Source organism: Pempheris klunzingeri, chromosome 1, assembly GCF_042242105.1.
Source record: "Pempheris klunzingeri isolate RE-2024b chromosome 1, fPemKlu1.hap1, whole genome shotgun sequence".
Taxonomy (NCBI): Eukaryota; Metazoa; Chordata; class Actinopteri; order Acropomatiformes; family Pempheridae; genus Pempheris; species Pempheris klunzingeri.
Genome location: NC_092012.1, coordinates 11,932,223 through 11,957,307, shown reverse-complemented (window position 1 = coordinate 11,957,307; position 25,085 = coordinate 11,932,223). Strand labels below are relative to the sequence as shown.

At 40.2% G+C, this 25,085-nt stretch overlaps 1 protein-coding gene across 1 annotated transcript in view; it reads left to right on the top strand.

The window, feature by feature from the left end:
* Positions 1-25,085, top strand: part of LOC139203095 (ephrin type-A receptor 6-like) — a 51,461-nt gene that overhangs the window by 8,738 nt on the left and 17,638 nt on the right. The window contains exons 3-8 of the mRNA XM_070832763.1: positions 10,064-10,192; positions 10,676-10,825; positions 10,913-11,074; positions 11,191-11,419; positions 20,921-21,076; positions 21,942-22,292. Coding sequence (XP_070688864.1) covers positions 10,064-10,192; positions 10,676-10,825; positions 10,913-11,074; positions 11,191-11,419; positions 20,921-21,076; positions 21,942-22,292 — 1,177 coding nt within the window. The remainder of the gene's footprint in view (positions 1-10,063; positions 10,193-10,675; positions 10,826-10,912; positions 11,075-11,190; positions 11,420-20,920; positions 21,077-21,941; positions 22,293-25,085) is intronic.

The window sequence follows — 25,085 nt, the reverse complement described above, 5'->3', positions numbered from 1 at the left end:
AACCTCTCAAGGTCTAAAAAGTAAAAATATCACGACTTCACAAAATACAGCAAAGATTAGAAAAACAGTACAATAGAATGAATGCAGATGATGTGGCAGAACTTTTCTTGTTTTTCTTCTTTCCTACTGAATTAATCATTGATCATTAACCATTAATCAATCTCAGGTTTTTTGGTGACCCTTAGGTGGGGTCTGACCCCTAGATGAAAACCATTGGGCTAAACTACCCGGCTGTATCTATAGGAGATAAACTAGTTCCATCTCAACCAGCTACAACTGTAAAATGTTGCTTACACATTATTGCATCAGTATTCAAAATCTAATGATGTCATATATATTATCATCTGTGCCAAGGGGCCCATTTTACTGCAGATGGAGGACTTTTTCTTGTCTTTTTTTTTTATTCTTACTTTGGAGCACTGCCACTTAAAGCAACATCATCCAACTATTATGCCCGATAATAACGTTTCAGGGAGAACGGCCCCACTTTCATTCCCACTGTTTCTACTTCCTGTTCTTGGCTGAGTGGGTATGACCTCCCAGGAGAAGTGCATAAGGCTTTACAGCACTACATCACACACCACCTACTTGGGTGTTGAGCTAAGTATTCTCGGTGATTTTCAGTACGAACATCATGTCAGAGGTAAAGTCACCAAAGAGGATGTTGCTGGAGGAAGCTAAGATGAGAAAAATTCGTATTTATGACAGTTTTGAGTTGCACTCTGAAACTGTAGGGGTGCATAAAGTTGCACTAAGTATCTGATTTTACATGGGTTTCCACGAGCTTCTTAGAGTTTTTCAGAATCAGAGTTTGACATCATCTGAACATTAACCCATCTGACAGCAGATGGGTTACAGTTTTTAACATTAGCCCTAGGGGGAAATCGAACCCACATAGGGACTATTTTAAATCTCTTTCCTGCCTGCTCCCGCTGGATTTCCGACCATTACCACCTGCTACGGTAATGTGTGTGTTCCAGACTTTGCTCCACCCGCAGAAACCCATTCCCACAAGATTGGACATTGGGACTTGCGGGACATGCGGGATCATGATCCCAATGCAGTCGTCTAATGCAAACCTGTTAACATAGCAAAACTATCTTCTTCTCCTTTGCATTTACATAACACTCTTATTTTTGTAGATCATTTGGATAAATTATTGTCCTGTTTGGTCAATATGAGCCATCATATCTCATATTTGCATCCATGGCAACGCCAGTGAACATGCTCCAGGTCCAGTCATGTTAGAGAAGTTGCTTAAAGGTACAATATGCAAGATATAGCCAAGTATTATAGTTTGAAATAAGAAAAACTAGCAGTATTAAGAGAATGCGAGGAAATAACAGTTTCAATGTGTATGTCCAAGATGTCTATGTACTGTGTTCCAGAGATATCAGCTTAATTTAGAACATTACACAGCTAGTCCCTGGCCGAGGGCGACAGTGACTCGCTGTAGTGTCTCAGTCGGCCCTCAGTCCAGCATGAGATCAAGACGAGGTAGCGCTACCTCCGCTAACAGCCAACTGCAACACCAACGGTACTGAAAAACATTCCAGATACACCGGCCACTTCATTTTTTCAGTTTGGATTAAGAGCAGCAGACCTTGAAACAGTCACCTCCTATGGCATCCAGCTGGACCAAATGTCGCAGCAGGCAGCCGCCACAGGAGAGGGAAGAGAGCGAGGATAAGAGCTAAGCTAACTCAGCTCTGGCTGCTTCAGGCTAATGCTCGGTCGCCGGGAGGCGGAGTTGACGAAATGGGACTCAGGATGGCCAAGCGACGTGAAATAAGAGACCGTTTGTGTGCACGTCTCGACTTGAGACCTGGCGTCTTCTCGGCGCCCTGGATCAAGCTACAACTCTACCCTCCTTGTAAGATGATGAGAGGCGGACTCTGTGTTTACATCAATGATGCTTGGTGCTCAAACAGTCAAAATTGATGAACAATGTTTCCCAGATGTTGAACTTTTAATGTGAAGATGAAGACCATTTTATGGTTTACCATTTTAACCTGTTGCTGCTGTTTACATTCCCCCAGATGCAAAGTCGAAGAAATACAACACCAAATTATTTCATTTGATATATCTAAATATGTATATAAATAATCGCGCATATTGTTTTTATTACATTTTATATTCGATCCTGTTCTATTCAAAATTGAATCATCTGTATATTCTAAGTTCTATCTATGTGCATGAAGGGCCTTCAACTTTCATTTCATTGGACAACTCTGCCTTGTAAATTGCCAAACAAATGAAACTTCAACCTCGAGTCGCAATACATTTTTTAAGATATTTTGAGGTTTATTAGTGGAGGATGAGAGTGGGAGGAGGAGGTGAAATGCTGGCTTCTATTTATTTGGAGTAGGAGGTTGAATCTTACAAATTGCACCTTTAATGTCTGATCTTGTTATGTGATGTTTATTCTTTAAAAACCATGTTTTTTTTTTTAAGACAGTGTTATCTTTGACTCACACATACTATTTTCATCTTATTTAAATCCTGCATATTATGGTTTTGACCGCCTGCAGCAAAGTTTAAACTGCATGCTCCCGTGAGATTTGCATCCCCCAGTGGGTCCCACTCCCAATGCAGCCTTCTACTATGGATCATTAATACACACGAGTCCAGTAAATAAATACTTGCATAATGCTAGTGGTAGGATAGTGCAACTTAAATTTCAAGGTCTTATTCCTGTGCACGCACTTAATTCAACCCTATTCATGAATAACGCACACTTAGCTTCAAATAAAATAGAAATAAGAATTCATAAACAACACTTTGAGAGTTCAGTGAGACCATTTCTGAAATATAACGGCTGAATAAATCTCCTAAAACACACTAATCTTGATTCAAAAGTCTGCTGGTGTTTTTTATTGAACACGTACAAAAATGTTAACGTGCAATAAACACAGATTTGATCAAACCTTTAGAATATCCAGAGATTAAACAAATTTAGTTGTAGCATATGATTCTTCCAGGGCAGAGCCTGAAGGGGTAATGCCGTAGATATTACTCTTGAAAATATTTCAGCTGGGACTGAGCAACCATCAGCAACAACAATAATTTTTCCATGATGTTGTATCTAATTCAGGACACAAGGTGTTAGCGGGACTATTTGTGCTTTCAGGCTATCATTAAAAGTGTAATAAATCCTTTGGAGCAAAACCAATAAATAGGAATAAAATGCTGAAATATTTTCAGGCTCAAATACCAATATTGAAGCAGCTTCTCCTCCCTTGCACACAACCTGAAGACGTTTTTTTGCTATGGGGAGCGACAACGCCATTAATTTGTTGAACAAAAACACAACACCACCACCCAGATTCACATCAAATCAATAATTCATCACAACTACAGAGATTTAATGATATTTTCATAACGCTTCTCTCTCCCTCTTCCCTTTAGTCTGACAATGACAAATTGTCTTGTTTTACTCAAAACCTCTCAGCCAGGTTGAGTGTTTCCCCCATTGTTGTTCATACAACAGTATCTGTCTGTCCGATATAGGTAGGTGTGTGTGTGTGTGTGTGTGTGTTTTCTTAACAAGACTACTGTCTTTTTAAATGCCTCGTGACATGAATGATCAATACTCAATGCTAGAATTTCATCTGTTTTGCCTGCTGGACTGAGAAGTGTCGCAAACTGTGCTACCTAAAACATGGCTGATGTGATACTGATGGTCAATAGGTATTAATATTGAGATTTGTTTTTCTTTGCTCAAACTAATATGAGTGTGTGTGTGTGTGTGTGTTACCTGAATTATTCTTATCAAAAGGGCTTTCCTTTTAAAACTGACCTCAATGACAGACTAATCTCTAAATACACTTATTACATATTCATGTAATAGTATTAATATTACTATTATATTGTGGGTCATCAATGACCCAGTATTAGTATTAGATTATATTGATGTTAGAATTTGGGTCACCGATGACCCAAAATCACGTCCACACACGATGAAAAATACTCAGATGGCTCGTATTCACCACCGGTGACATATTCTGTTATATTGAGACACTCAACAAATAACTGTCAATGTCAGTGTGTGAGTAGGATTTATTCAAATGATCACATACTACAGTTTATAGGTTGTAAATTAGCATTAAATTATCTCTACAGACATCCTCACTTCTGCGTCTTTTCTCTTGCTGTCTCCTTTCTCAGAGTAATGCCATTGCCATCACTTGTGGTGTATTTAGCTTAATAATATATATCGGCCATGAGTAGGCGAGGAAAAGCAACTAGCTGGGAGGGGCGGTTGTTGTGTGAGGTGAAAGTACTACGTACTACAGTCGACTTGTGTTGAAGTCAGAGATGAATCACAAACTACAGGTCGCGCTTTCTCACCTAACTCTACTTCCAGCAGAGGATATTAAAGTTCTCAGAGAAATAAATCGTCGAGAAATATTTAATGGTTGGCGCTGAAATTAAATACTTCAACACTAAATTGAATGTTGGCTCCAAAAACTGAGTTGAAGGAGAGTAATTATACGCATATCACGTAGGTGCAAGGCTATCAGAAAACAGCATCAATTAAAGAAGGGGTAACGCCCGCACATTTGCTCCATCCAAAAGTTTAATAATGACAACGTTCCAGTCCTGCTTAGATCATATCAGGTCATTTTGACCTGAGACAGAATGACTGAGACATTAAATAGGAGTGTTACTATTAATGAGTGATGTTCAGTTGAGGTCATGTCACCTCAGCACTAGTGAAAAAAAGAGGCTTCTGCTCATGTTAGTAAGCCCGGTGTCTGTGCAGACATCACTGATTTGGAAGATCTCTCTATCTGCGAGACAAACGCTCCATCTGAACCTCTTCTCAGTGATGAACAAGTTTCCGCAGACTGGGTTCAGTGGCTGTCAAAGATGCCTGTCAGGAGCTGAGCGCAGACCTTAAGCTGCCGGGAGCCATGGTGGGAAAAAAAAAATTCATAACAAGTAGAGTTACAAACTCACCACAAGTCTCTGCACAGTGATAGGGCTTTGCATCTGCTTCTGGGTGTCATGGAGAAGGCAAAAGTGTGTCTCTGTGAAGTCAGCGAGGGTCTGTTACAAGCTGGCGTCATCAATTTGAGAACACAATTGAGCACACAAAGCAGGATGCACAACAGGACTTTACCTAAGAGGTAGGAGGCCTCTCTGAAGCCCGGTCCAGACGGGATGAGCATTAAACATACTGGGATTTACATGCGCAGGTTGCAGCTGCTCTGCCCAGCGTTGTTCATGAGTACTAAGACAAAAGCAGAACAGGGTACAGTGTAAATAGGTAAGAACAAGCAGCAGCATCCAAATCAAACAGTGTATTTTTTATAACTGGTCTCATAATTTGAGTTGTGTTGGCACAAATGTTAAAGCGAAGTAAAATGTTGATATGGTATATTAGTTTTAACATTATAGTTAAGATGAGTACATGTGATATGTACATAAGTTCTACTGTGGTGATGTGACACAAAGGATTTAAAGAGAATTATCATTTTTGTTCAATCTGCACAGCACGTGAAGAGTAGGTTGCGCTGACTTCCCCCACTCATACACCTTACAAATCTCTTGTGTAGGCCGTGTTGTCAAGAACCTGTCTCTGCAGGTACAACAGCCACAAGTGTCCTTCCTCTCTGCACCACTTGTATACATTAATGAGTGCCATTAGGAATCTCTTGAGATAAATGGTCATTTACAATGAAGAAGAATGACAATGAAGTTTTCCATTATTCTCCCACTCTCATATCTCTCTTATAGCATCTTCCGTATGCAGACACTGTAGTCATTCATTGATGAAAGCTTTGGTAAAATCGCATCTTGGATTTAAGCTGAAATCATTGATTCTGGAGAAAGATTGTTGATATTCAGCTTGATAGCACATTTAGATGGTTGGCAGGTGCCAGATTTAGTGTCCATCTCTGGCTCCCACTGCCCCCTTTCCTGCTACCTTGGATTGCACTCATTCCGCAGTATTAGTGTCAGTTCAATACATTAAGCTGCTCTACACCTTGTATAAAGAAAAAATGTTTTTTGTCTGCTACAGTCTGCTGAGCTTGGGGCTAATAGGTAGAGCGATTAGTAGGTGCATATCTGATTGCCTCAGAGAGCGTGGGCTGCAGCTCATCTTTCAAACTCAGGGTTTGCATTTGTTTTCTCTGCTCTGAACCATGCCACATCCCAAGGGGGCATTTTAAAACACTGAGGCACAGAGAGTGACAAATTACCATTTTCTCTTGTTTGTATGCATAATGGAACTTCAATTACTTAATGCTGATCTTATGCAAACCAGAAAGCGTGTTTTCTTTAGTTTCTGTATCTGGTCTGTAAGGAGGCCAGGAAGATGACAGAATATAAAGCGTGTATATGTTAAAGAAACTCCTCTCACATCAAGTGTGTGAGTCGTGCTTAAAGGCACAATTCCTCCCTAAGACTTCTAGAGCGCTTCCACTTTTATACACCGGCAGAACATCTCAGAAATGACAAACTGAGTGGCATATGGCAAAGCACTGCAGAGGCCTTGCAGTCGTATACGGCACCGGTTGGCCTCTCACTTTAGTGAACACAGAAGGACAGTTTTAGATGTTTAGCCACACTGGAGGCATGGCTCTAGGCAATGTCAGTCTGTCAGTCCGTTGACCGCTTCCACCAAATGTGAAATATCTCAACAACAACTGGATGGATAGCCATTTGCTACAGATATTCAAGTTCCCTTGAGGATAAATCTTAATGGCTGTTGCAGTCCTCTGACCTCTATCAGCACCATCAGATCAAAGTTTTCTCTTACTTAGTTAAATATCTCAACTGACATTTAATTGATTGGCACCAAACAGACATTCATGATTCATGTCGGTCCAGGATCAGGTCAAATTTCTCTTTACCTGCTGAGCTAATGACATTCCCATCAGCATCGGCTGTTGATTGTGTTTTTTGCCAATATACAAATATTAGCATGCTAACACGCTAAGCTGAGATGGTAAACACTAAACATTAACATGCCAGCATCATAGTTATTATCATGTTACCATTTAGCAAAGGACAAGTTTGCATTTTTTGAAGACTGCCCTAAAACAACCTGGTGTCCATATGAACATTAAAACAGTTTTTGCTTGTCGTCATTATCCCTCCTGTTCATACTGGCCATGAAGAGATTTCCTAAGATACTTATAATGCAAGGCATGAGTTAATCAACTCAAGTGGCTATCTTCCAAAGTTACAGCCTTTTAAGTACAAAATTCCCTCCTTTAGTTTAGCTGGACAATGTTTCTTTGGTCAGTAGGTAGTAAAGGGTCAGTAGGGCACAATGGAGTAAGCTTCAATGTCCTCTTGGGGTGATTTGGCAATTTTAAGTACAAAGAGGAAAAGTTGTACTCAAACAACTAACTTTGTAATTCACCAGCTTGATTTGTTTGACTCAAGCTGCGAACTTTTGCTTTGGCTAAAATTCAGAAGGTGTTTCTGCACAGAGCGAAGACTGTGAATTTTGTCCTCCATCTCTCACATTAGATGTGCATTAAAGAGGGGCCTCTTAACCAATGAACAGGAGGAATGATTTCAGCAAGCAAAACCTGTTTAAATGCACACATGGGACATCTGACTATGAACACCACAAACTCTTGTGAACCTATCCTTAAGTTCTTACAGCCTTACAGACCTGCCAGCATGTCTGTAGACTCTTACTCTTGTTTAAGATACGACAAGAGTTAAACACTTTTAATATAATTAATCATGTTAATGTATAATCATATACCAATAGAAACATATGTCATGTTTACATATACTAATATAATTATACTTATATTAAAGTAATAAAAACAGTAGGTATGCACATGACAATTGAATGATGCATATAGTAAAGTTAACACAGGCATTTGGTTGTATTCTTCTCCTATACCAAGATGTTTTCTCCATTTTTAGATTCTGCTCATTTATCTTAAAACATCTCCCATAGCAATGATAAATGCATGATTACATACTACCTCAGAGTCCACTTAACATCATAAAGGCACGGGCACAGAATTATTGGCTGGCTGGAGTTCCAAATGAAAGAGGAAGTGATTATGATTGATTAATCATTTAGCCCTTAGGTGTCACATAGAGCTAATTTAGATAGCTTAATTAATATAAGATTAATTGCTTTTGCGCACTCCAGTCAAGGTTAAAGTGTTATTTAATAATTTATATTTGAGAACACTCTACCTCAGTTGTCTCAAATTAATTCGTTCTGTCTGTCATCTACCTTTATTGGGTCACTCTTTGTGCTGCACATCCAAGATATTCATCATTAAGGACCGTGTGGGTGTTTATGTATATCACATTCAGCAGAGCAGCTTTGGATAACTTTCTCCTATCGAACACACCGTTTCGCAGATATCACAGGTACAGAACATGCATAAAGTAATGTACCAACATGGTGGAGAGTGAAATCAAGCAATTGCTTTCCATGCAGCCACTTAAACTTTCTCACATCCCCCATGCTCCAGTCTGTGGACGCGGAAATGATAGTCTGCAAATAAGTCTTCCAAGAGTTGGAGAAGACTGGGAGCGAGGAGGCTGCCAGGGGAAGGTTACACAAGTGTACATGCACACCTGTGTAAGTCTTTTATTGAACAGTGACACCCCTTTTGTCTCAAATTCAGGGAAATTGATCCTGGAAAGACACCATTTCCAGCAGCCCCTTTTTGATGATTTCTTCAAACGTGGCTGAGATATTCAGCCTTGTTTTGTCCACATTAGGAGGTCACAACTCGTGTCCGTCTTTTGCAGACCTCAACATCCTATAATCCATTGTGCACCTTTGCGTGCTTAAAAGGAGTGTTTGGGTGATCTTTGTCACATAACGGCATTGTATTTTCCTGGTATTTGCACTCAGGTGGTTCTCTTTTTCCATTGGTGCAGATCATGCGATTAATACATTAAATTAAATAAACCAATGGAAAAGGTACTGCTGTAAAAGGTGAGAAGACGGGCATAAATCCTGCGGTTTGTTCTTGTTTGAAGCTTAGATATATTGTTAATCACAGTGTGTTGCGCTGTTGAGTGCAACTTCTCTCTGCAATTAGTGATACATTTTGCCATGGGAATTTTGGAGTTGCTGAGGAAGACATAAAGGCACCATTAGGTTTGGTCTCTGTGAGGTTACCCTTTGGGAGGAGCACATCGGGAGCAAGGACCCACGCTTTGGGTGGAATCCGCTGAAGGATTCAGCCTCTGAATGAGTGCAGAGTGGGCTGATGTGAAAAAAGATGTTATACTATTATATTAACATTACTGCAATATTGTGGAGACACTCTGAATGTCATCCACAAGAGACTGTCTGAAAACATATGCAGCTTCCCCTATATTTCATCAACGTCATGTCTCGACCTTCCAGTGTGGCTGTTAGAAACAACCATACAACACATTAGATTTCTGACATGGGCGGACAACACATCATACAAACATGCTGTGAATGTCTCTACCATGTTTCTCACAGAGCAGAATTAAGTAGATCTGCTACCATGTCTCCCATGTATTTCATGCTCTTGAGATATAATTACATGTCCAGCTGTGGAACTGGCACAATCTCAGCTGCCCGTTTATTACCACAGTGGTTGTGAGAGAGAGGTTCTGTCAATAAACATTAGGGCTTTTGAAGCTCTGATCATCACACCGTTAAAGCAGAGCAGACAAATGAGAGACTCTGGCTGATGCAACAGCTTGAAAACATTGGTGAAACTAACTTGGTGCCTCTCAAACGTCATGTTTCTATAGAAATTGAGTTTCACTAGATGCAATAGAAGGTGTACAGGTTGAACATTTTATGGAGCAGCCCTGAAACCAGACCATTCACGGCTACATGTATTGTACTTTTCAAACAAATTAACCCTATTAATATACTTGCTACTACTCTGCAGCCAAGCACATCCTAATGCAAAAGCCATAACTGAATGTTTGCATTTAGAATAACATCACCAATCTACAAATGACTGTGGTCTCAAAGGGTGAGTTCACCTAAATGATGATAATGTCTAAGAGCCGAGACAATCGTTCATATTGTTGCCTACAGCTGCACCTGTATTTGCTTCCTATATTTATACAGTGGGACGCTATCACAGAGATGGACGAGCAGAACAGACCAATTCACACCTTCCAGGTTTGCCATGTAATGGAGCCAAACCAGAACAACTGGCTGCGATCCGGGTGGATCCAGCGACAGGCTGCACAAAGGGTCTGGACCACATCACAACACTTCCTTAGACACTGTGCACTTTTTGAGAGATGTTGCTTGTTGCTACAAATTAGGATCAAATTACCTGGTCTTGAACTAGGGCTTGGTTTTGACATTGTCTCAAGGCTGGGAAAGTGAACTAATTGGAGGGAACACAGTTTTCTATGTAACAGGGGAAGAAAAAAATGGACATAAGCTGCAAAATACCAAATATCTGTTTTTTGGTACCCTCCTATATAATCCTGCCCCTTGTTACCCATTTATTAACTTTCTATCAATTAATTTATTGCCATGTTTGCGCTTGATTGTTTCTGCCATTTTTATTGTTATGATAACATTTATACCCCTATTAGAAATATTAGGCCAATGGGATTTATTCTGAAGACAGAACCAATTTTATTTCTGTTCAGGCAATGTGTAGAGCTGACAGCAAAATGTTTGTAATGAGCTTGTGATCTTTTATTTGTCTATATTTTTCCTCAGGTATATGTGGAGTTGCGTTTCACCCTGAGAGACTGTAACTCCATTCCTTGGGTGTCTGGTACCTGTAAGGAAACCTTCAACCTCTTTTACCTGCAGACGGATGAACAGCTTCCTGCAGGGACACGGTTTCGGCCTACTGATTATGCCAAGGTTTGTTATCGGATGCGCGTCGTTGCGCTTCTGTTATCATTGAGTAGTAACGAACTGCGCTAATTAGTGTTTGTTGTTGGCTTTAAGGTGGATACCATAGCGGCGGATGAGAGTTTTACACAGACAGATCTCGGAGATCGTGTTCTTCGCCTCAATACTGAAGTCAGGGAGGTGGGGCCTGTGACACTGAAGGGCTTCTACTTGGCCTTCCAGGATGTGGGAGCTTGTATTGCTCTTGTGTCTGTCAAGGTCAGTTAACGGGGTGGTGTGAATTATGGTTGCAACTAGAGCCATGAACTTGTCAGTTTTATGTCACTCACAAGACTTGCAGTCCTTCAACTTCCTGTTTCCCTCTTTAACATAAGGTGTTCTACAAACGTTGCCCATCGACTTTAAGAAACCTGGCAGCATTTCCTGACACTGTGCCGCACATGGACTCGTCGTCCCTGGTGGAGGTGAGGGGTGCATGTGTGGAGAATGCAGAAGAGAGGGACACGCCCAAATTGTACTGTGGTGCTGATGGAGACTGGTTGGTCCCACTGGGTCGCTGCGTCTGTAGTATTGGCCACGAGGAGATGGATGGCTACTGCCGTGGTGAGAAGTTATTTGGGATTTGTTTGCATGTGTGTATTTGTGTTTGCAACTAATTTTGGAGCAGTACACTTCGCCAGCAGTGTAATAAAGCTGCAGATACAGAGAAGGAAGAAGAGAGAGAGAGAAAGAGAGAGAGAGAGGAGAAGACATTGCATCACATTAAGAGATCTCTAGGGCCTCCCGAGTCATCTGCAGGAGTTTGAGTTTCCAGAACTGTTATTCCCTCCTCTCATTCTAAGATCCTGCATCACTGTCTGATCCTCTCCATCCGCATCTCTCTTCATCTCATCTTCGCTCCACCCCCACCCTCATCATCTTCTCTCCTCTCTTGTCCACTTTGTTTACGCTTCACTTGCACCCCCTCTTTCTCCTCCGTGTCCCTTTAGCTGCCCTCTTTTCATTCCTCCCTTTTAGCTCTCTCTCTCTCTCTCTCGCTGTCTCTATCCAATTGCATCTTTTTCTGTTACGAAATCCTCAACAATGTGAATATGAGGGTATTAGTATATGCCGCCTACACTTTCATGACATTTCAGAATCATTACTTTGTTTCTCATGAAGATCTCTCTTGACTCTATCAAATATGCAGTGCCAATAGGAAAGTAAATTCTTGTAATATCCAGCTGTTTGTGGTTTTCTGGTGTTTATACGTCTACTGTTGCCTTGATAAATATCCCACTGTGGAAGATAAATGCAACAAACACAAACTCTGATAAATACCACAAAGCTTCTGTAAAAGGCTTTTTGGGATGTCTCCTCTAATTAGTTGCATCAGCATTACCTAAATTTGGACCATTGTCAGCAAAACAGATTAAAAAAAAAGTTAAACCAACTGTTGAGTTGTTCCAGATAATCTTTGTCCTGGTTTCTCAATTAGACTGTGCAGACAGACAGAGGGCTAGCTGGCTAATTGCCTTCATTTGTTAGTTTCACAGCTAATTTAGCTCGCACCTAGTCTTTTCTAAAACTCCCTCAACCCTCTCTTTCATTTACGAGGCTCAGTCTTACTCTTGTAATTAAGGCAGGTGCTGCTAAATTGAGCCACACTGCATGATTACAATTGAAGAGCACCCCGTGCTACTTGCTACATTTTTCAGACTTACTGAAGTCTCAGCTGGCCGGGGTGAAATTCATGTAGTACCCCTGTGGTGATGTGGTTAGTCAGGTTATTACAGAGAGAACTCCAACAGTCATTAGTACAGCTGATATGTAGGACAGGCTGTAATATCTCCTTTATTTGCTCCTCGGGTGTAATTTTTTCTTTTTATCTTCTTCTCTTTTATCTGCTTTTTATTTATCTTTTCTCTCTCTCTCTCTCGCTCTCAATCATCTCAAACATGTAGTTCAACAACACAGAAACCTGTCAGGAGAGATTACTGATGAGAAGGCAGCTTAGGAGCAGCGCTCTCATGGTGTCCTTTATATATGTCCTACATCTATACTCCCACTATTCAACCCCCTGGGCTGGCAGTAGTCTTTTCTCTCAATTGTACTCTAGTTGCAACAGTTTCAAGGGGGTCTAGGCAGTTGCTACGACGAATGGTTCAGTAACTCATGGAGCAGGAACCCACTTGGTACATGGAAAACAATGTGTTTGCGGAATGATTCAGTCATACGTACTGCATATTCTCCGAAGGCTTAATCTGTCAGACACCTCAAGTTGACAGTGGTAGTGTCTCACAGCATATATCATCTTTATGCGCAACACTAGTTAAGAGAATTGACTTCAAGGAGATCTGAGGATGTTTCAGGGTGATTTCAAGGTGCGCACAGCAAGCTTATTTTTCACCAATACCTAGAGAAGCACTTAAGTATTCTTATTATTTAGCATATTTTTGACTGCCAATGTTATTGAAATCCTAGTCTTGACTTTCTGACTTGCTGTTATGACATTTTTGTCTGCAAAAACAGAACTGAAACTAAGCCCCAGAATTTAATGCTGTACAATTATTCTGTATATGAATACTACATACTAGTGACGCACCGACCCAATATGACAGATCAGTGTTGACACTCAAAATATCAGGTTTTAGCATTATCACTTTTATACAGGCAACCGCCACACTGGCATTCATGCAAATGAAAGAGTGCTAATTAAGGTCATGAAGAAGTGTTAGCGTTGTACTATATATATATATATATATATATTACAGTCTCTGTAATAGTAATTGATTACAAACAGTGGTACATTCTGTTCAATATTAGCAAAATACAACATGTAAATTGAAAATTGAAAAACTATTATGAGGCCTGCAGTATTTTCACTTTTGACAGAGCTAGACCAGCAGTTTCCCCTTGCGCCCAGTCTTTGTGTCTGCTAAACATTTCCCAGAGTTATCTCTGCACTGGACTGAAACTAATATTGATCTTCTGATCTCAGTGAGTCTGAAAGAAAACGTATTTCCCAAAATGGCTGTTCCTTCAAGAGTCAGCCTTCGCTGTAATGCTGTTGTAGCACCTCTGATATAGGAAACCAGAGAAACTGCTATGTTGTCCTGTTTTGTTTAGCTGAGTGCAGAAATGTCAGGTAGCATCTATTGAGGATGACCTGCTGTGCAAACGGCATCTTTGAACTTATAAACACTAGGTTAGAAAAGGCGATCAATAGATACAACATATTATGGTCTTGTAATTAATGATTTATGGCCAATAATTTTCTTCCCTCATCAATTATTTCCATAGGTCTTGCAGAGCTTGGGATGTGATGAAGATGTGCACTCTGCAAGTAGTTGCAGGAAGTTTAGGCGTGAACTTGCGATGACTTCTGCTTTCTCCTCGTTTTCATTTTGGAACACTGCTTCAAAGGGTACTGTGATCAAAGCTGTCTGAGAGGCAGCATGGGGAAAGAGCAAAAGAGGGAGAGAGAGCGAGGGAGAGAGAGCGGGGGAGAGAGAGAGAGAGAGAGAATAGGGAAAACCCCAACGCTCCCAAATATGAGCAGAGCTCTGCGCTAACACGTCCATCTTTCCCTCCCAGCTGCCTAAACAAAGGCATCAGCGCTTATCAAACCCTGCTTTCCACCCCAATAGCATTCTGCCAGACTGTTTTGACATCTCAATCGAGTGCTTTATTATTCTATTCCTTTCATTCAGTGTCAGCCACAAGAGGATTACTCAGAGATAGGCTGGTTATATCATGACCTAGATAAGGCAACATCATAGTGCTAATGCTATTTGTTCCACATCCTTTCGTCACACCATCATATTCAAAAGCAGGCAGTGGATCATGGGGGACACTAATAGAGATATCTTTTCAAATTTCATTTGAATCAGAACAGATATGCAAAGGACCACAAGCCCACCAGCAGGCTAAGTGATTACATTCAATGGACGAAAAATCTTCTATATTCCAAGTATTTTGGTTTCAACAAAACCTTCTGAATGACAATTTTTGCAGCATCCCCTGTACTTTTGACAAGTTGATACCAACGCAGTCCCGTTCCTCTTCTTACATCTGCACAAAGCAGTTAAAATGTTTATATTTATGCTCGCTTTGTTCAGCTTTGTGTCCCTGTTCTGAGCAAAGGAATTAACGGGAGTCAAATCCCTTGTATGTGTGCACATACTGTACTGATGAACGAGGAAGCAAATTAACAGGGATTTTCAGAATCACACAACAAAGTCCATTAGTGCTTTCCCTTTTCTCTTATTCCCCATTACCCATCCTTGTCCGAGTTCTCCACAAATCAACAGTACTTGTCTGGTTCACTCGTGACCTCTGCTGTCTCGAGACACGAGATTGATCAGGCAGGAAAAAGAACAAACTTATGACCTTAAATTCAGGTAGAGTGGAATAGGAAATGAGAAAATCAATACATTCTCTTACTTGTCTCCGAGCCACTGTGCCCCTCTTGTGTCCATTAAGGACTGTGTTTACTCTGGCCGCTAACGCAGCTCAGCCAGACTAGAGCATCACTCATTCTCTGTGAACTTCCCATCTGCATATCAAAGCTCAGAGTCCAGGGTAAACATAGTCTCTGCCTCCATCTGTTTCTGACAACGTAAAGCCAAGAGAAAACTTCCAATGCACCCAAACAACTCAAAATCTCTTCGTTGGCACGTCATTTCATTCTTGCAAATCGGTCGGTGATGTACCTCCTCTGAGTGAGCCCCTGAAGGTCACCTAATGAAACTCAAATCTCAAGCATCCTTAAGTGCTGCTCTGCTCCCTGAAATTTATGTTTAATCACTACAGGGTGTTTTTTAAAGATGCTGTGATCAATATTTTATGGACCAATAAATGTGTAATTTAAAAAAGGGATCGCTTATAATGAAGAAACCCACAGAGAATAATCACCTGACTCTGTAGCTGTCCTTGATTCTACAGAGCTTTACGGCATCTTTCAGCTTGCAACTTTTTGAGTCACTTATTGCTCATATCAGCAATGTTTTCCCACTATAGGCAACATAAAGGGCACACAGATAAAGTTAGCAACTGTAGTTGCTGAACATAGTGAAGCAATTAGCAGTTTAAGAGCCAAATACTTCCCAAAGTAGTTGCTGGGGACCAATACAGAGCAAGACAGTGAGTTAATTTTGGATTTAGATTTGTCAGGTGGGCACAAAGTCAATTCCAAAAAAAGGCTCTGTGTCTGCTGTGTGTAAACGGGCATGCTTGCTAACACATTTGCCATATGAAGTTTATAAATTGATCATGTAAAAATCTCAAGTGGCAGCTTGTTGAGCTGCCTCCAAGTGGCCAAAAAATGAACTAATGAAGGTTTAAGTAATTAGAGTTAAATGTTAGTCCCTCTTTCTGTAAGTATGAAACAGTTAGTCATTTAATTGAATAATTGAAATGGTAACAGTTTTTTTCCCCCAATTAATTATTTTAGTATTTTTTAAGCACATATACCAAACATTCACTGCTTCCTGTTGCTAAGATTAGCTGACTGCCTTTGTCATAGATGAATGTCAGTGACATATTTTTGGATTTAACGAGGCATTTGAATACATCTCCTTGGGCTGTGGAAAAATGTTCACTATTTCCTGACATTTTTTTTTTTTAGACCAAATGATTAATCTAAAAAATAAATCAGCAGAATATTTGATAATGAAAAAAGAATCATAGCTCCATTGAAGGTATTAATGGGCAAAACATGCGTATCTGCATTATTGCTGTGTTTTGTTTGTACAACCGTATTTACTCTGACTGGGAATAAGCATTTTGTTCCAGTATTGTTTCTTTCATGAATAAGAATGTGTTCCATGACAAAAAGCCAAACAAATGATGAACAATGGTGAACAAATTGAATCTCATTATGTGTCTGTCTGTGTGTCAGTGTGTGTCAGTGTGTGTGTGTGTGTGTGTGTGTTTGGGGGGGGGGCATAGGGGCATGTTTTCAAACTTTTTCATAGGAATAGTGGTATAAGTATTGTAATTGCTTTTTCGGTGGTGATCTTCCCGGCCTATATCAGAGACCAGGGAGCAGCTGGAAATTCAAATGAATCTGTGTGTTTGTTGCCTTTGGCGGGAGCTCAGCATAGAAGGAAAGTAATATCCAAGTGAATGAGGTGCCTCAAAAATTGGAAGCTGGTTGACAAATTACTCTTCTCATGAGGAGCTAAGCGTCAACGTGATTTTGGCCAGGATCTTTGTCTATGTGTGAATCTTTTATTTCATCCCTTTTTTTCCATCTTTACACTTCATTATGTCCACCTGTTTAAGCTGATTGTTTTTACTTGTTTCTTCGACCTTCTCGCTTTCCTTTTATCTTTCATTCAAAATTTCTATCAAACTATAAAAGGAAGGAGTCTCTCTGTCGGTCTGTGTGTGTGTGTTAAGTGTCTTGGGCCTGACGAGCTGGTTAACTTCCGGTTAGTCCTCCACTAACTTGAATGGGGATAAAATGATTTAATCGTGGGCGTTTCAGATGTTATCGGACTGAATGGCTCGAATTGACGGTGAAACGAGTCATTTCGCCATTGTTATAATTACACGGTTTGACTATGAAGCCTGGCGCACTTTCTGGGGGCTTGGTGTGCATATCTCAAGAACCGTTGTGTGTGATGTGTGAGGTCAATCAGACGAGCGGTTCTTAAGAACACCTCAAGCAGCCATAGCACAGTTCTCTGCAACACTGCAAGCAGCAGCCAAGCAAGTGGCCCGCTCTGAAATGGCACACGTCCCAAACGGCGACACACTCCGAATGACCACACCACGGACAGGCTGCACTAGTAGTGACCTTTTACCTCTGCATTGCCACAGTTATTATGTTTATCGATTGGTGAGAAAATGAACAGGTAATGATTTTGATGACTGAATAATTGTTGATTATTCAAGCAAAAAATTTGCTGATTTCAGCATCTCAAATCTGAGGAATTGCTGCTTTTCTTTGTTTCATATCATTTTAAATTGAATATCTTTGCGTTTTGTTTTAGTGCATTAATTGATTTGTTGATCGACAGAATTGTCGGGGAGGGGGCTGGAGCCAATCCCAGCTGACATTAGGCAAGAGGTTTAACATTAGCAGAAAAACATTAAAACACATCAGTCATTAACTAGCACTTCTATACTACGCTAGCCACTAAAGGTGTACTTGATGTATACACATGCTGCGTTTGCTTTTTAATGATTGTAACAGTGAATTAAGACATGTTCTACTTTGCAGGAACAGTGATGTCAATGTTATTATCAGTAGAATGAACAACTTTAATTCAATTTACTTTATTTCACAAATATAATCCGCTCAGTAGCAATCATGTTTTACGTGGAGTCCTGAGTATAGTACTGAATACTAGGTTGCAGTTGGACATCATTCACAGAGTATGAAACTTGTCACTGTATAATAAAAAGGGCTATTATCAACAGAAGGATTATGGTAATAATGTTTCTCAATAGAGGCAATAATGCATGAGACAATAGCAGACTCATGTAATATGGTCTGTTACTGACGATATGAGGAAGAAATAAATAACTGTGGCTCACTACTACATATTTGTGCTTCCTTTTTATAGTAACATAACTTATAATTATAAAATCCTTCTGGCTTTTTGCCATGACGCGCTGACTGAATTTCCCACTGTGCTACCTTTTTCTCTACCATTGCATATTGTCTGACTTTTTAGCCGGCATATTTATTTGATAATTCTGAAATCATTACCCCACCTACACACATATATTCTCATTCAGATCACTCTGCTGTTAAAATTAACCCCAGATTTCCAGAATATTATGTCATTGCGCCATTAGTGCTTTATTTATCCACTGGTGAGATAAGTCTGGGGAAAAGGATGCAATCTGCGATGGTTCTGCCATCTTCTGATAAGCCTTAAGGGAAAGCGTAAAGGAGAGGAAAGCAGGAGGCGAGATGGGAAAGGGAAAAATATTGGAAGAAAGATGAAAAAAGTCAAGAAAAGGTGAAATTGCAGCAGAGCAAAACAGTTGGAGAAAAATTGGAGAGATAAGGAAAGGAGAGTTGGTTGAATTGTTGGGGGGAAAAATGGGAAGGTAAAATGGAAGAGAGGAAGTAATGAGGTAGGAAAGTGAACCACGGTAAAGATGGAAAACTGAAGAATACTTAGGTCAGCAGAATGGACCATGTAAGTGGATGGAGGTTTTGTACTGAAAGCAGACTATAATTGCATTTTCATAATGCATTATTTGTATGTTAATAGCTCTTTTTTTGTAACTTGCCTGAAAAAACAAACTTTGCTCTAACTGGGGTAGGGAAACTGAAAGTGGGGACTCTTTTAAAACTGCTGATTAATGGGCTCCAGTATGGAAGCCGAGAACGGCCGTACTTGCGATTATTTTTTTTTTAGTGTTGTTATCTTGAAATTATGAATTATCTCTAGAAAAAGGCATGCTGTTGTTTCAAGATAAGTTATTTATTTTATCATTATGAGATTAAAAAAAGCCTGTGATCTTTGATCAAACCTGATTACAGTCTTTAATATCGCAACTGTTGAGGAGTCCTCTATTGTTTCAGCTTTTCATTGAGGTTATATATATTTAAGGCTACACCAATATATCAAATAGCAGCAATGTTTGCATTCTGTACATTATTTTAAACATTACTTAACAATTTGATATTTTTGATATAGTTTTAATTCCAGTACATAACCAGTATCATGTTCAGATTCTCACTTTTTTAACAAAACCTGTTCAGAAGTAAGCAAGTTACAGTTGATTTGGAAATGAAGTCTGCATCTCCCCATGCACACACCAGCCGACATTGACCCACCCAATATGGCGGACACGCAGACAGACAGACACACAATGGCGACGTATGGCAGCGGCTAATTAGGTACCTGCACTTCTACGAGTTTTAGTAGCTTACTTCGTAAACTTCTCAGCAACCAACAACTCAACATTAACAGTTCAACACTTTTAACTTTTATTTATTTTAGACGTGGTGCTTCACTCGGACACTATTAACTACCGCAGCTAGCTTAGCTGTTGGTTACCTGTGGACAGTTGCTAAGCTAACGTTAGCTAAAAACGTAACTGCCAAACAACACAAACATGATGTTAACATTATGTACATGCTAATAGTGCTACGTAGCAATGTTAATTTGCTTCACGCAACGCTAGGAGTGTAGCTTACAGACATTTCACAGTCTTCACCTAATGTTATTAGCACAGGTTGGTTTGGTTAAATCTCTCACCAGGAAGTAGATGCGTCCAGCAGAGAGACCTGACGTCCAAACTGAAGGCGGTTCCGACAGGAGAGAAGCAGGCGCCTGGAGGAATAGTCCTCATCTAGTTCCTTCAAGCTTGTTTTTGTTGCATGTTGTCTTCCTGTAGCGGTACTTCTGGTAACCTCCCCGGGTTTAGTTAGCTCAGACTCCGAATAGTGTGCGAGTTCAGCGGATGGTGTTCGGACGGGACCTCGGTGGTGCTACTTTAGCTGTTGAAGGTCAGCTAGCACCTCCGGTCCAGTTTTCAGCTGTTCATCAAACAAGATGGCACTGGCGACTTTGAAACTTTATGTGTAGCTGAACTGGGGAACAAACTGTTGACGAAAAGCATGAATGATAGATAAACCCTGCTAAGGTTAATTTAACCCCTGCCAAGTAATTAGCAAAGTGAGTGTTTCAACGGTGATCAACTATATGCTGTTTAGTCTACTTGATATTAAAGCTATCTTAAGGAAAAGTCTGTTGATCCTTGTCAGACCACACTGAAAAAACCTAAATTGTGGAGTTGTGGAAAATACATGCATACACACCTGTAAAGTGTCTTGGTAAGGCTGTTTGAGCTGTTCTAATGTGTTTATTTCAATAAATAGTTGAGGCTTGTATGAGACAGAGGAGAATCATTACAGGTGCGTGCCATTTGTTAGACCGGACAATGGACAGGACCATAAGCATGTGGCTTAGCAAGCTAATAAGAAGGTGACAGTGATCCATAGTACCTGGTGAAATAAGGTCAGACCACAGGTGAGGAGAGAAGCAGCTGGAGCTTTGAATTAAATGTATGTGTGCTGATGGAAATGAAATTGCACGAGGACCATTAACCTTGTGTATCTGGCTTTCTCCTCTATCCTCTCTCTTTCTCCAGCTTGTAAACCTGGCTTCTTCAAGGCGTATGCTGGGAACACCAAATGCTCCAAGTGTCCACCACACAGCTCCAGCCATGACCAGGCCGCCACCATCTGTCACTGCGACAAAGGCTTCTACAGAGCCATCAAAGACTCCTCCACCATGGCTTGTACAAGTAAGTGGAGTTGTTACTAAAACCGAACTTTCTCTGTCAGCAGGTTCTTAGTTTCTGTTTGCTTGTCCGTCAATTATTTTAGTCTGTGTTGCCGTCTTTCCTCCATCCATCTGCACTTTTTTATTTTAGCAATATGATTGAGCTGAATTGAAATGTATGTGTCCATAACCTTATGCCTCTATATCTCAACTATGAAAAAAGCATCTGTTATGATGTACAACATTCATGGACATGAAAAACTCTGCCAGTTTCATCTATCAAATTGAAACTTTGCATGCTGGAATGAACCACTCTGAAGGCTTACCACCCACACACCCACTCACAGATATTCAAAGACACACTCTCAACTTCAGTTCTGATCACTTTGCCAAATCAGATGTACAGTTGCGAAAAATCCTAACTATGTTCTTTCCAAGAAACTGACACATAGGCTGTTGGAATGAAATACCGCAGAATAAGTTGAAAGCCAACAATCCACACACACACACACATTCAAATTATTCTCCCTGGCTGCTAAAGGTCCTTTAATTGGAAGGTTGTGGTGATCATGTGCCCCTTAGTCTTCATCCACGAGGTGAAATGAGTGGTGTACTTGCTGTTATTACTTAATGCTGATACGTTCATACTAACCTCCATTTTTGCACATTAATATGTCAAAAGTTTTGAACGGCACTTGTGATCATAGATCATGTGTTTTGCTTCGTTTTTTGGCTGCTCTTGTGTATTCAGATAATAATCTTACTGTGTTCTGCTGTATTTGTACAAACACATTTGTAAGATATTTGTTTAAAAAAAATACCCAACACAGGGATGAGTTAGTCATCAGTGAGTAATCGCTCTTTAAATACCTTTTCTTTCTCTTTAGGGCCTCCTTCAGCTCCCAGGAATCTGGTCTCATTGATCAATGACACGGCTCTCTTCCTGCAGTGGATGCCTCCGAGCGATACGGGAGGCAGGAAGGACATCACGTACAACATTCTTTGCCAGCGCTGTGATGGAAGTGACGGCGACAGTGGCATGACACAGTGTGAGCCATGCGAGCCAGACCTGCGGTTCATCCCGCGGCCCCTTGGTCTGACTGGTACCTCCGTGGCAATACTAGATTTTGCGATGCACGCCAACTACACCTTCCACGTAGAGGCCATGAATGGCGTCTCTGGGCTGGGCGTGGCGGCACGCTCGCTGGCAAATGTTACTGTCAATACGCACCAAGCTGGTGAGTTGCAGAGTTCTTGTTCACTTCAGTGCAACTTTCCAATTGTTTGTTTTTACTGTTTTCAAATCCAACTGTGGCAAAAATGACAGGCAGATGTACCTCCTACAGAATTATAGGACTGACTTGTCTCGAAATGATTTCTTGACTTTTGAGTATGTTTGCAATTACTTGCTAATTCAATGAGTTCTTCAAGAGATACTGGATTAATTGATTAATCCATCTACAGACAATTAATTGCAAACAATTTATTGAAGTAATTTTGTCAAAATGTCAAACATTTGCTGGTTGTAGCTACCAAAGGTGAAGATTTTCTGATTTTCTGTTCAACATCACTGTAATTGAACAATTTGAGATTTCGGACAGTTGGTCAGACAAAAAAAAAATCAATTCAGAAACTTCACTTTGGGCTTCATGGTCTCATTTTGAGCACTATTTTGTATTTTCTGATTGAATGAGTAACTTAAAATAGTAAAATCCTTTGAAAGATTAATAATGAAAGCGGTCGTTAGTTGCAGCAATGAACTTCATAATTACATAAATCAATTTTAAAATATTTTGTAGGGCTGGAATAGTACATGGTAAGGTACACATTCATCATTTTAATCCTGCTGGCATGGGCAAAATGGCCATCTGGAATGGTGGGAATTTTCCCAGTGGACCATTAAGCCTGTGGGATGGCCAGAAGCCAAGCAAAACTGATAAAAAAAAAATACTTTTCAAACTTGCAAAGTAGCAGGTTGTAAAAACTACCAGGAGTTTTATTCATCTTTTGCGCTGCCCAAAAATACCTGCCATGCCTAACTGCCTAACTTAATGAGCATTAGCAAGGTGTTTAGCAAAATTATCAAATTGAAACCAAAGAATTGACCTTTTGATCTTTTGGGGTGTCGCTTAGAGTATCTGTGAACTAGGTGTGAGGGGGCAGTTTCATAAATGCTTATAATAATTACTGTTAAATTGACTGCCCTATTTGCTAAACTACATAGTGGCTGTAAAACACTAGTTGTTGCTAAATATGTTAAATTTTAGTTGACAGGACGTCTGCTGAGGGTTTACATCCAACTAGCCATATTTAGCAAAAGACTGAATTCACATGCTTATGCTTGACATGTGCATACACTGTAGTAACATAAAACGTGTTTCATAGCTCTTGAGTACAGAGTTTGGGGGATATTTTAGTTATTGTAACAGGTGGAGATTTATTTATTTCGCAGCTAGTTTTGTCTTTTTCCCTCTCGAGCACCCCGTGTCTCCCTCCACATTCACTGTCTCTCCGTCTTGCTTAATGTGTCAAGAGGTGAAGAACATTTCTGAGCCTTGAGAAGCTGACGGAACCACTGTGACCCGACCCTAGTACTAATTAGCAGAACCCAGCTGAGATCGACTACAGCCCACAGTCACCACTGCAGCATTGTCTTGAGCTCGAATTAGGAAAAATAAGCGACCTGAGTTCATCTCCTGAAACCTGAACCTTATATTTTAAGGGCAAGAATATTGATGGAATAATTGATAGAGAAGGTTGAGATGAGGGAAAGGAAAGAGAGCAGATTAATAAATTATACTGGGATGTATGTGCACATCTTCTCCCCTTTCAGCATGCACTGCAGGCCAATTCTGAGATGAAATTCTGATGAGAGCAAGACAGACGCTCATCTGTCATCAGCAGCTCAGATTTAAAAATAGGGAACTTGGAAGTGGGTATATCTGTGCAATAATAAGCTGCCATAATTTCATCAGCACCGAGATTGTCATGGTTTAACATTTGTGTTGTAGCTCTCCAGAAAAAAAATTGGTTACTGATAAGGACATTAAAATATTTGGGAAGTGCAAACAATATTACACATCAGGAGAATCAAAGATTATCATGTTTTTCACTTTTTTAGTTTTAGAGACACCGAGGCATGCGTTATGCTGGCTGAAAGTTTGCTTTGCAATTACAGCCAATTGCAGGCTTATACAGCCTATTTGTCCTTTCATTTATACAATAGATGGCGGGAACAAACTCTTAAAGTCTTGATAATGTATACATGCAGATGTTTAGCAAGTATAATGTTGATCATGTTCACCATCTTAGTTTAGCACTAAACACAAAGTACCACTGAGGATAACTGGAATGAGATTAGTTTGCAATTATTATTAATAAAGTATTGTCTGGACCAAAGTGGTGGACGAGCCAATTGATAGACCCATACTAAAAATGACTGGAAATCACTAAGATTATCAGCCAGAGCGAGATCCACATTTTGGAAAAAACACTTAAAGGTAGCTTCCGGCAGCTTGCTGTGTCAAAAGCAGGTTGATGAGAATGATGCAGCACTAATGATGGGGTCGACAGTTAGACTGACTAAATTGTGACTCAGTAGAGAGAATAGAAATGTCATTTCACATTAGTTGCCAAGTATTCAGACTGTACAAACGCTCCCATTGTGTTCATGAATGGCAGACTTTGAAGTGTAATTCAGAAATATTACCATTTTCCTAGGAATTCATTGCCATTTTCTACCAATCTATCAGCATTCAGTGGCTCTCTGTAAGGATTTAGTGTAGATGTGTTCTTCTCGTAGTTTTTCCGACAATACGTGGTTGGTATGTGAGGATAAATATGGCCTCAATTATCATATCACCATGATAATGGTCTTGAATTGTGGGCCAGCTCATTCAGGAAAAGTTAATAACATCAACAGTCATTTCTCGTGGCTGATTCTCCCCTAGTATACAGTGAAAAAATATTGCATGAAAGAATTATTTTAAGAATTGAAATGGTTTCCTGATAAGCTGTCATCTTACCGCGGA